General features: G+C 42.4%; 1 protein-coding gene across 2 annotated transcripts in view; it reads left to right on the forward strand.

The window, feature by feature from the left end:
• The window catches only part of KIAA1549, a 110,019-nt gene that overhangs the window by 55,454 nt on the left and 41,811 nt on the right, over positions 1-12,754 (forward strand). For both annotated transcript variants that reach the window (XR_013999544.1, XM_081147057.1), the window contains exons 7-9: positions 1,152-1,211; positions 2,858-3,006; positions 10,206-10,383. Coding sequence is in view for 1 of the 2 variants with exons in the window: in XM_081147057.1 (XP_081003183.1) it covers positions 1,152-1,211; positions 2,858-3,006; positions 10,206-10,383 (387 nt within the window). In the remaining variant the exon portion in view is untranslated. The remainder of the gene's footprint in view (positions 1-1,151; positions 1,212-2,857; positions 3,007-10,205; positions 10,384-12,754) is intronic.

Here is a 12,754-nt window from a genome sequence, read left to right on the forward strand (position 1 = left end):
TAGCTGAAAACCAGAATATAAATCAGATGACACTGGAGCTTCTCAGAGTCAGTCAAGCCAGGGTGGGCCTCCAGAGCCCTCCTCATCCACTGGGCCTCAATTTATTCTCGTTTCTAAGGAAAGGGGTCCCATTAAAGATGAGACCAGTCCTGGAAGAGGGGAAACCAGAGGGGTGGAGAACAGATCTGTGGTTGCCAGGGGTGAAGGGTGGGAGGAAAGCTAGACCACAAAGGGTAGAGGAGGCGATTTAGGGGGGCAACGAGATTGTTGTAGGTCTTTATTGTGGTGGTGGTTACATGACTCTATGCATTTGTCAAAACCCATAAAACTAGATCCCCCAAAAGAGTGAATTTTATTTTGTGTACACCTAAAAAAAGAATAATAAAGGCATACAAAACCTTTCTTCCTGGCAGTTAGATTCACAGTGCAAATGGAATGGGGTGGGGGTGAGAGAGACATTTACTTAAAAACAACAACACCAAAAACAAAATAAAAAAAAGCAATAGATTCCAGAGTTGAAGTCAGGCCAAAATAAAAAAATAAAAACATAAATAAATAAATACTTTTTTTTTTCCAAAATGGAACAACCAAATGGTTCAATGATTCTTAATGTATTTAGTGTAATGTGACTTAAATGAAAAAGAGGAGCTGTCAAATGCAGCAGTAGACAGGGGTAAAATTCGTTATTTATGTCGAGCAACTTTCGACTATGTATATGAAGATGTGAGTAAAATAATATGCTGGGCAGCAGGTGTACGCCAGGACTGGCCCACGGCAGCCAGGACGTAGGGTCACTTGGCCCCGAGTCACTGCTGGGAAACCTGGAGCCCTGAGGAGCACCGTGTGAAAGCTCATTGCTCTGCGGCAGTGACATGTGGGTGGTCCTGTGAGGCAGTGTCCCGCGGTGCCCCTGGAGCAAGCCCTGATTTCTTTTCGTCCCTCTTTCTCCTGGAAACGGATACCCCGAGAAGCTGTTTATTGCCCATGCCGTCACACCAGTCTGGCATTTTCTTCCCCGTTTAGTGCTGAATCGTACAGGAAAGGCAATGCCTGTGACTTAACCCGTGTCTCCCGGGACTCTGCCCTTTCTGACTGTTGCAAAAATGCTTTTGACAGATTTGTCTCTTTCCCTACCCCTTCCCCCCTTATAGCCTTCCAGTATCCGCAGCTCAACCTGTCGCAGCTGTTGAAGTCCTCTTGGGTAAGAACAGGTACGTGTCACTTCCGTCGTGTTTCGGGAACTGTTAGACTAAAAAGTCTGTGCCGGCGTATGAAGAATTGATCCCGCCTTTCCCGTTTCTCAGTCCTAAATTCAGGGCAAAGCGTCCCTTAAATTCTTGGCAAAGAATGAATGAGAAAAAGAATTCAGATTGGACGGTGGGAACGGGTCCCACTGAGTTAGAGCACAAAAAGCGTTGGCCTTCTCTAAAATTCACGCATCGAGTCCGGGGCAGCCTAACAGGAGTTGACAGCTTTCAGACCCAGAACAGGGCGAGGTTCTGAAGCGAGGATTTTTTATTTCTCCTAAAAGTCTTATTTATTTGGTTTTCAAAGGACAAGTAAGGTAACTTGGTGAGCAAATAAGAAGCTTTTTAAAAGTCTTGCGGGCCTGGGTCGGATATTTACAGCTATGGCATCGCCAAATAAGACTTTCTGACCTCGTTGTACAAAAGTGTAAGAGGTAGGACCATGCTTACCGGTGCCCAGAGAGTGAGGAGCGCAGTGCAGCTGGTCATGGCGAGAAAGCAAGTGGAATGGTGACAGTCACCATTTGTGGGTTCCTGTACCTGCACGTCTTCACATACAACATTCCACATGCAGGCCCACCTCTCGGCGTGGTCCTGAGGCCTCATTTCCCAGATAGTTTTCATAGCCGTTAAGTAACTTGCCCGCGGTTCTATCTCAGAGGGGATTTGAGCCAAGCTGGCCGAAAAGAAAATCTGGCAGATTGTCTCTGTAGATAATCTTGTTTACAGCAGCTGGCTGAAGACAGGCACCTTATCTTGAGTCAGTTTATGAGTCCAGATAAGATATGAACTTAAACCATTTCCAGAAATTTTGAAATAAGTGCAGACAAAATGTTTGATCTTGCTCAGGCCATCTTAGCCCCAAAGCCCCCGTGCATCGCTGAGTTTCTGGGACTTCTGGCCACCAGTCTTTGTAACACGCAGAGCTTGGAACTGAAGATAAGACCCATGAGCAGCACTTCCTGGATCCTCCCTTGCTTTTCCCCCTTTTAATGTCTCCACTCTAGGGCAGTGATTTTCAGCTGGTGTGCTGCAAGAATTTTTAAAACATGCAATACCTGACTATTGAGCACTGACCTCTTTTCCCTTAGATTGTCAAAAAAAAAAATGACAACAGCCGCCTGGCCGGTGCGGATGAGTTGGTTGAGCATGTTCCCATGCACCAAGAGGTCATCGGTTCGATTCCCAGTCAGGGCACATGCCCAGGTTGTGGGTTCAATTTCCACTTGGGGGTATGCAGGAGGCAGCTGATCGATGTTTCTCAGCAGTGTTTATATCTCTCTCTCCCTCTCCCTTCCTCTCGCTCTAAAATCAATAAAAACTTATTTTAAAAAAATGACAACAGCCAACACAACAGTAACTCTGGTGTGAATGAATCAGAATTATTACCTTTTCTTTTTTGGTCAGATCAGCAAAAAATATACTCTTTGGTGTGCTGCAGAATTTTAATAATTAGTTTATGTGTGCCACGAGATGAAAAAGGTTGAAAATCGCTGCTCTAGGGATTGGCCCTTTCCAGTAACCTTGTATTAATTTCTCTTATACCCGCACCCTTTTTGCCTCCACCGCTAACTTGTTTTGGGCCTGTGTGTGTTTTAATTTAAATGTAGTCCTCCTGGGCGTCGTTGAGAAGCAGCTTCAGAATGAAGTGTTTCAAGCTGAGATGGAGCGCAAACTGGCCCAGCTGCTGAGCGAGGTTTCCACGAGAAGGCGGGTGTGGAGAAGGGCCACCGTGGCTGCTGGGAACAGCGTGGTGCAGGTAGCCAAGGAGGCCCGAGCAGGGGCGGGGGCGTTGTCACGACATGGGGAATGCCACCAGGGAATTCTGATTTCGGTGGAATGCGGCCTCAGGTGGTGACCGAATTGGGCAGCATTTCAGATCAACTAGAGTCTAGCAAATACTTCCCGAGTCCTCAGTAAGTGGTCGGTGCAGGAATGGACCTTGTGGGGACCACAATGAAAATAATTGTGTCATTGGGTTGCCATGCCAGCGGATGACCTCATTTTTCAAAAAGTCATCTTTTAATACCCCAGATGTAGTCAGTTATGGGATGGTAATGTTACTCATATCATCACAGACATAACCATTCATCTGGAAGAGACCTTAAGAGACCAGAAAGCGGAAAATTTTCCGCCCTCTACCCTAGCACCTCATCCTGCCTCCTCCTGCCACCCCTGGTGGTCTCATGTCACCCAAAATGCTCTTCACCCTGTCGATGAGCAGAAAAGTTACAAATGACAGATTCATTTGAATCGAAAAGTGACCCATTTTGAAGTGCACAGGCTCCCAGCACTTTGGAGGCTGGGGCTGTGATTTATCCCCATCTCCGTGTGCATTCATGTTATTTCGGATATTTTCCTTTACCAGCTGCTGGCCTGTGGAGCTAGGAAAGTGGGATGTTTGGAGCTGTGCATCCGGAGACAGGAAACCGGGTGGGACCCGGAAGGGCAGGGGCGAGGAGGTGGGTGGTTTAGGGGCATGAGGGAGAAGACTGCAGAGTTGATGCTGGCAGTTGGCCTAGAGCTGGCACCGTCATCCCCCAGCTCTTCCACCAGGTTTTCCCCCGTACGCATTGCTTTTAATTTCCCCTCCCACAGACACGGTGGTTAGGTTTCTAAAACAGTTCCTTTGCCAGATTGCAATAGAATACAGAGCAATTTAAGAACTAGTAAATTTGAGAGTTATATTAATTAATATAAATATAAAACAAATAAATATATATTTACATGAATATAAAACAAAAAATAAAAATGAAGGTGAGTTATAAAAGCTTGGCCTTGTTCAGTGACCCTGGCTTCATGCAACTCAGGGTCTGGGCGGAGGTTAATAGATGCCCATAAAACAGTTATAAAGCACCATACGACACGACCAGGTGCTAGATTCGATTGGAAAGCTCCATAAGGTAGGAATATTGGATTTGTGAACGTTAACCAAGCCACCCCACGGTAACGGTGCCATCTGATGGGTTGCTTGGAAACCGTGCCCTGCTGCTCGTCTGCATCAGAGACAAGGACTTATGTGCCGGGCATAGGACTCTTCAGCAGACATCATTTGCAAAAGTGCAAGTATTAAAATGATCGAAATGTCCAGCAGTTGGGGAATGGGTGAATAAATTGTCATGAATCTATATCTGTTAGAATATATGTGCAGCTGTTACCATTTTTTTGAATTAGTGATATAGAAAAATCTTCAAGTGAAGAGAGGCTATAAAAGAATGTATGCAATATAATCCGAATATTAATGTAAAACTCATGAAAAAAATGAATGGGAGGAAATATGCTAAAATATTTACAGCGGTTTCCTACGGTTGGTTGAATTTGAGGTGACTTTAATTTTATTTGTTATACATTTTTCTTTGTGCTTTTAAAAATGTCTCCAATGAACGTGTAATTTTTATAGTGAGCATGTGATTTTAGTCAGCAAGTCATTTAAAAAATGAAATAGAAAATGTTGCCCAGAATGATGACTCCATCACACCATGGTTGTATGGATTCCAGAGAGGAGTCCGATAAGAGTCATCCAGAAAGGATGCTGGACTTAGATTTCACTGACTGTTATTTTCAGATTGGCCAAGCTTGTAGGATCTTTAAATAAGGTGGATATCATTGGAAATCCGAAATATGGTTCCTGCAAGAAGAAACCGCTTCTAAAATTGATCAGAACAGCCCCGGCTGGTGTGGCTTAGTTGGTTGGGCTTTGTCCCGTGCACCTGGGACGTTGCCAGTTCCATTCCTGGTCAGGGCACATGCCAGGGTTGCGGGCTTAATTCGTTCTCACATCGATATTTCTCTCTCTCTCTCTCTCTCCCTTTAGAAATGAATTAAAAAATCTTTAAAAAAATGTATCAGAACATTTTAATGGAATAAATAGGCACATAGGTAGGAGGACACAAGGGTGTAATCGACTTGCTTTTTAGTAGCCCTTTGTTAGTATCCATTCTAAAGGCTAATAAAAAATTAGTGCAGCACCGTTCGGGGTCAGGGAGTAGGTGGCTAGGGAACAGAAGTGGTCAGGGAACTGGCCTAGAAACACCAAACAAAGGGCCGGCCAGGGGAACCCAGCTCAGGATGGAGAAGCACCAAGAACAGTTTCTCCAGGGCTGCGGGCTGCGACCTGTGTTGTTAAGAATCTCTATCTGTGATCTGGAAGAAGGCGCTCACAGTGAAATCATGAGGGTGTTGATTTGCCAGAAGTTCCCAGTGGTGAGGGAGTCCAGCAGCCATGTCAAGCGTGCGGAGCAGTGTTACAGTCCTGGACACGTGGCTAGAGAAGTGGCAGCTATTTTGCCAATGGCAGCTGTGGAGAGCAAGGATTCAAACTGCGTGTATAAAATAGAGGGCTCGGCGTCATTGCTGATCATTTACTCAGAACATCAGCCAGCGTTCTGCTGGAGTCCGAAGGGGCAATAAAATTGTTGCGTGTTAATGAGAGAAATGGCAGGAGAACAGAAAGCTGTATTTGTTTACAAATGTTCTAGATTCTGAAGTACTAATGTAAAGGGCCACCCTGAACACCAGAGAGAGAATACATTTTGGAACAAATCAAAGTACTGCTTGATGCAGCAGACTATGAATTTATGAGAATTTTTTCCAGCTTGATTGAGAGAGACCTGACATACCACACTGTGTGAGTTTAAGGTGTACAGTGTGATGATTTGATATAAATACATATTGCGAAATGATTACCACAATAAGGTTTGTGTATGTGTGTGTGGTGAGAACTATTAAGATCTTTTAGCAACTTTCAAGTATATAGTACAGTATTATTAACTGTTCACCCTGCTGTATATTAAATCCCTAGACTTATAACTGGAAGTCTGTGCCCTCTGACAACCTCGAGCCATTTCTCCCATGCCCAGCTTCTAGGCAACCACCGATCTACTCTCTGTTTCTATGAGTTTGTTTTTTTTAAGGTTTCACAGATAGGTGAGATCATATAGTATGTGTTAACACGATACTCTCTAGGACCATCCATGTTACAGATGGCAGGATTTCCTTCTGGTTTTATGGGTGAATATCATTTCGTGTGTGTATGTGTGAAGGTGTGTGTGTGTGTGTGTGTGTGTGTGTGTGTGTGTGTGTGTGTGTGTGTATATATATATATATATAACATTTTCTTTTTTCTTTTAAATATATCTTTATTGATTTCAGAGAGGGGAAGGGAGAGGGGGAGAGAGAGAGAAACATCAATGATGAGAGAGTCATTGATTGGCTGCCTTCTGCATGCTCCCCTCTGGGGATCGAGCCCACAACCCAGGCATGTGGCCCGAGTGGGAATCGAACTGTGATCTCCTGGATCCTAGGTCGATGCTCAATCACTGAGCCACGCCAGCCAGGCTATAACATTTTCTTTATTCACCCATATATAGACACTTATATTGTTTCCATGTCTTGGCTATTGTTAACAATTCTTCAGTGAACATGGGGTGCAGATATCTCTTTGAGGTAATGAGTTCTTTTCCTTTGGATATTTAACCAGAAGTGTAATTGCTGGGTCATATGTGGTAGTTCTATTTTTAAATTTCAGAGGAACCTCCATATTATTTTCCATAATGGCTGTACCAATTTGCATTCCCACCAACAGTGCACAAGGGTTCCCTTTTTTCCACACCCCACCAACACTTATCTCTTGTTTTTTGATATTAGCTATTCTAACAGGTATGAGGTGATATCTCATTGTGGTTTTGATTTGCATTTTCCTGATGATTAAGATGTTGAACACCTTTTCATATGCCCGCTGTCATTTGTATGTCTTCTTTAGAAAAATGTCTATTTAAAAATAGATGTATTTTTTTTGCTCTTGAGATATATGAGTCCCTTTTATATTTTGGATATGAAACCTTTACAGATGTTTGATTTGCAAATATTTTCTCTCATTCCATAGGTTGCCTTTTTATTTTTGTTGATTGTTTCTTTTGCCATGCAGAAACGTTTTAATTTGATGTAGTTCCACTTGTTTATTTTTGCTTTTGTTGCAAGTGCTTTGGGTCTCATGTCCAAAAGATCTTTGCCAAGAGCAATGTTAAGGAGTTTTTCCCCCTACATTTTCTTCTAGGAATTTTATGGTTTCAAGTCTTATATTTAAGTCTTTCCATTTAGAACTAATTTTGTGAGTGGTGTAAGATAGTCCAGTTTTATTGTTTTGCATGTGAATATTCAGTTTTCCCAACATCATTAATCAAAGAGACTGTCTTTTCTCCATTGAGTGTTCTTGGCTCCTTTGTCAGCAGGATCTTTTGTGGTTCCATATAAACTTTTGGATTGTTTTCTCTATTTCTGTAAAAAAATGCCATTGGAGTTTTGATAGGGATTGCATTGAGTCTACAGGTGGCTTTGGGTGATACAGACATTTTAACAATGTTAATTCTTCTGATCTGTGAACATGGGATATCTTCCCATTTATTTGCGTCTTCTTTAATCACCAATGTCTCACAATTTTTCACTTCCTTGGTTAAATTTATTCCTAAGTATTTTATTATTTTTGATGTTATTGTGAAACAGCACTGTTTTTTAAATTTCTTTTTCAGACCGTTCATTGTTAGTTTATCGAAGCACAACTGAGTCCATTGTGCTGATTTTATATTCTGCAAAGTTACTAATTCATTTATGAGTTGTAATAGTTTTTGGTAGAGCCTTTAGGTTTTTAAAAATATATAAGGTTGTGTCATCTGCAAGGAGAGACAGTTTTACTTCTTCCTTTCTGATTTGGATGACTTGTATTTCTTTTTCTTGCCTGATTGCTATGGCCAGGACTTCCAGTACTGTGTTGAATAGGAGTGGTGAGAGTCAGCACCCTTGCCTTCCTTGTTCCTGATCTTAGAGGAAAAGCTTTCAACCTTTTGTTATTGAGCATGATGTTAGCTGTGAGTTTGTCATATATGGCCTTTACTATGTTGAGGTATGGTTCTTCTATATTCAGTTGAGAGTTTTTATCGTGAATGAATGTTAAATTTTGCCAAATGCTTTTTCTGTTTCTATTGAATGGTCTTATGATTTTTATCTTTCAATTATTAATGTGATGTATCACATTTATTGATTTGCAAATGTTGACCCATCCTTGAATCTTAGGGATGAATCTCACTTAATCATGGTGTATGATCATTTTATTGTGCTGTTGAATTTAGTTTGCTAGTATTTTATTGAGACATTTTTGCATCTATGTTCATCAGAGATATTGATCTGTAGTTTACTTTTCTTGTAGTGTCCTTACCTGGCGTTGGTATCAGGATAATGTTGGTCTCATAAAATGAGTTTGGGAGCATTGCCTACTCATCAGTTGTTGGGAAAATTTTGAGAAGGATTGGCATTAACTCTTCTTTAAATGTCTGGTAGAATTTGTCAGTGAAACCATCTGGTCCTGGGCTTTTATTTATTGGAAATTTTTTGATTACTGATTCAATCTCCTTACTTGTTACTGGTCTGTTCAGATTTTCTGTTTCTTCATGATTCAGTTTTGGTAGGGTGTATAGTTTAGGAATTAATTCATTTCTTCTAGGTTGTCCAATTTGGTGTATAATTATTTATGGTAGTCTCTTTTTATCCTTTCTGCTTCTGTGGTATCTTTTGTAATGTCTCCTCTCTCATTTATAATTTTTGAGAACTCTCTTTTTCTTGGTTAGTGTAGCTAAAGTTTTGTTAATTTTGTTTATCTTTTCAAAGAACCAACTCTTATTTTGTTAATCTCTTCTGTTGTTTTCCTGTTCTCTATTTGATTTATTTCTGCTGTAATCTTTATTATTTCCTTCTTTTTGCTAACTTTGGTCTCAGTTTTTTCTTCATTTTCTAGTTCTTTGAGGTGTAAATTAGATTATGTATTTGAGATCTTTCTTTTTTCTTGGTGTATACATTTATAATTATGAACTTCTTATAACTGTTTTTGCTGCTTCTCATAAGTTTTGGTATGTTGTGTTTCCATTTTCATTTGTTTTAAGATATTTTCTTATTTTTTCTTTGGATTTCTTCTTGGGTCCATTGGTTGTTTCAGGAGTGTGTTGTTAATTTCTGTGTACTTGTGAATTTTCCAGCTTTCCTCCTATTATTGATTCTAGTTTCATATCATTGTGGTTGGAAAAGACACTTGATAGAATTTCTGTCTTCTTGAATTTGTTGAGACTATTTTTGTGGCCTCACATATGGTCTACCCTAGAAAATGCTATGTGTGCACTTGAGAAGAATGTGTATTCTGCCATTGGATGGAATGTTCTGCATATGTCTCTTAGGTTTATTTGGTCCATAATGGTGTTCAGATCTGCTATTTCCTTATTGATCATTTCTCTGAATGATCTATCCATTATTGGGGATGCGCTATGAAAGAATTTGAGAGAGTCATTAGCCCAAGAGCAGTGGTTCTCAGCCGGCAGTGATTTTGCCCCCTAGGGCACATTTTGGCACTGTCTGGAGACATTCTGCTTGTCACAGCTGATGAGTAGAGGGAAGGGCTGCTTCTAAACATCTTACAGTGCTCAGTACAGGCCCCCACATCGAAGAATTCTCTGGACCAAAATGGCAATAGTACCAAGGTTGAGAAACCCCATCCCAGAAGAGCAGGGAGAAAATGCTAATAGATTCAAGAAGGGATTGGATAGACCAGGCGACCAGGGGTGTACCTCGCCTTTGCGGTTGATGTTATAACATCATGGAGCTTCTTGGGAGCAAGTCTAGACTCCTGGACTTGGCAGCCCTATGGTCTGTGTATCCTACTGGCCCTTTGCCTCAGAGAAGACTTTGAGCAAGATGAAGCTCCTTTGCTATTCTGCACAGAGGATCTTTTGTTTTAACTGCCCCCCCTCTTTCCATCAAGAGAGCATCGGGGGCATTCTGGAACCCGGGATAGGGTAAGGAGCTGATCACGAGGACTGGAATATATAGTGATTAACACACTCAAGGCTGAGTACCCAGAGGAAGGGGCAGCTGGACACACGCGCTTCTAAAATGCTGATGGTTACCGTTATCTTCCAGGTGGTAAACGTGTCCAGGCTGGAGGGAGAGGACGATCCCGTGCAGCTCATCTACTTTGTGGAAGATCAACACGGAGAAAGACTCAGCGCAGTCAAGTCTTCCGATCTGATTAACAAGATAGACATCCAGAGAGCAGCCATTATCTTGGGTTACCGAATTCAGGGCGCCGTCGCCCAGCGTAAGTGCTGTGCTGGGGTCAAAGGGCAGTCTTTTTCTGACAGTGAACTTGGAATTCGCTTATTTATTTATATATTTTTTGGCTAATCCTTGCCCAAGGATATTTTTTCCACTGCTTTTTAGGAGAGTGGAAGGGAGGGAGGGAGGGGGAGAGAGAGAAAAAAAGAGAGAGAATCATCGATGTGAGAGAGACGCATTGATCGATTGCCTCCCCTGTGTGCCCCGACTGGGGCTGTGGATCGAACCTGCAACCTGGGTAGGTGCCCTTGACCAGAAATCGAACCCGTGACCCTTGGGTGCACGGGCCAGTGCTCTGACCATGGAGCACGCTGGCCAGTACTGAACTCTGAAGTCGAAGCATTCTTCTGGGGGTATAACAGACGTATGTCTTACACCCATATTATTAAGTGGCACTTACATAAGAGGTTAGCTGTTAAAATTGATTTGAAAAGACCTTTCTTTCCAATGCTGGTAGTTGTAGCCTTCACTGCTGTTTTTCCTACCTAGTATTTTGTATTCATAGCATTCGAGTGAGTTATAGTAGCTCAAGTTAACTTTAATCCCCCCCCCCCCCTCCTGTCCTATTTCTCTTTTTGAAAACTTGTCTTAGGTAAAATAACATGTTTTCTCTGTATTTATTCCAAAACCTTACATGTCATATTTTGAACGTTGGTGGGGACAGTGAGTCACGCAGGAAGCTGGGAGGTGCCCTCTGCATTTATTGGCTTCCTTCTGGGTCTTTTAACACAAAGAAGTCCTTGGTCCTTACCGTTTTCAATCCTGTTTCTCTCCCACCCTAGCCTCACACCACTCCGCAATTTAGAATGAGGTTATTTTGATATTTCTTTATTATTTTTGGAAGATAGTAGGCCCCTGTGCCCCTGGCAAGGGCTGCTCTCAGCGCCTTTTTTCCAACTAACCGATTTTGGATATTTAAAATTAAGAAAAAGAGTGGCATGGAAGGGTGGATTTCTCTAAATATACCTTTATGAATCAGACTGCTATTTTAATGTGACTGTTTTTCCTTTATGATCCTGAGAGCAGTCCTTGTAAAAGCTCAGGGATGCTCGCTCCCGACATAAAGGGTAAGTCAATGTTTAGAAGGAATTCAGCATCAGAGAACATTGGGAAACTCTGTAGAGTGAACACATAGGTGACAAAGGCCGTTTCAAGAAAATGACAGCTTCAGAATTATCCTCGGCAGTGGGAGATTCTTCGTGAAATCTGCACTGGTCCCTGGACACTTACCAGGACGAGGGCCGATGGGCACACTCTCTCCATTTTATAGAAGGTGCTGGGAGACTTTCAGCAAACAACCGTCGGTGGTGTGTGTGTTTGAGATATGATTGTATATTAGTGTGCTCTGTTCCAAAGCAGTGAGAAAAAATAAAGCATGTACTTAACATTTTTTTCACATATGACATTTCTGGTTGTCGGAGAGGTGCCCCACTCCAGATAAACACTTGACCTTTTAAAAAGATGAACTGCAGTAGGGTAGGGTATGGGCACCTTTCCAGCCCACTTCCACCTGCCCTTTGCGCCTCTCTTTCCTCCCTTTCGTGCTAAAAACCTCAGGGGTGACAGTCCTGGGATTGGAAGCCCCAGCCAACACCAGGGCAGCTGTGGGCCCCGTTTCGATCCACTGTGCCTCTCACAGGGTTTTACTAGGTTAGAATTAAGAAGAGCATCCAGCTGCCCTAGCCCCTCGGTGTGATTCTGTCCCTCCTTCTGTATTTTTAGTTGTTTTCATGCAAAATGAGCTATCTTTAGGCCAAATTAAAAAATGTAAACTTCGCCCCGGCCGGGATAGCTCAGTTGTTGAGAGCATCGTCCGGAAACACCAAGGTTATAGTTTGAGCCCCAGTCAGGGCACAAACCAAAACCAACCGATGAGTGCACAAGTAAGTGGAACAACAAATTGACCTACCCCCCCGTTTCCCCCCTTCACCCCCTCTCTAAAATCAATACATAATAAAAAAAAAAAAATTAAAATAATTAAATAAATGAAAGTATAACGTCCTATCACTCTGTCACCTTTCCCGTTTCCCGCCTAGTCTCGCTCTGTGATTCGTGCATCCTGCATAGTGTGCGCTGTAGAGAGCTGGGGGACGTCCCCTCCCCTGTCACTCTCTCTGGAGCCTCAACCCAAACTAAAAGCAGCACCGAGAATCGTTTTCATCGTTACGTCTTTGAGCAGAAGCCTTTCGATCCCAGGGCACGTGTTGACCGTTATTGGATGCGAAAAGGGCATGAAGCGTGGTCCCCGAGATGTATTTGAATAGGAGAGACTTAGAGCCATGACCATATTAATGAGCAGGGTAGTTCGAGTACCCCAGTGTGGTACATTTGTGCAGTAAAATGCATCTCAAAAG

This window comes from Miniopterus schreibersii (assembly GCF_964146895.1).
Source record: "Miniopterus schreibersii genome assembly, chromosome: 9".
Taxonomy (NCBI): Eukaryota; Metazoa; Chordata; class Mammalia; order Chiroptera; family Miniopteridae; genus Miniopterus; species Miniopterus schreibersii.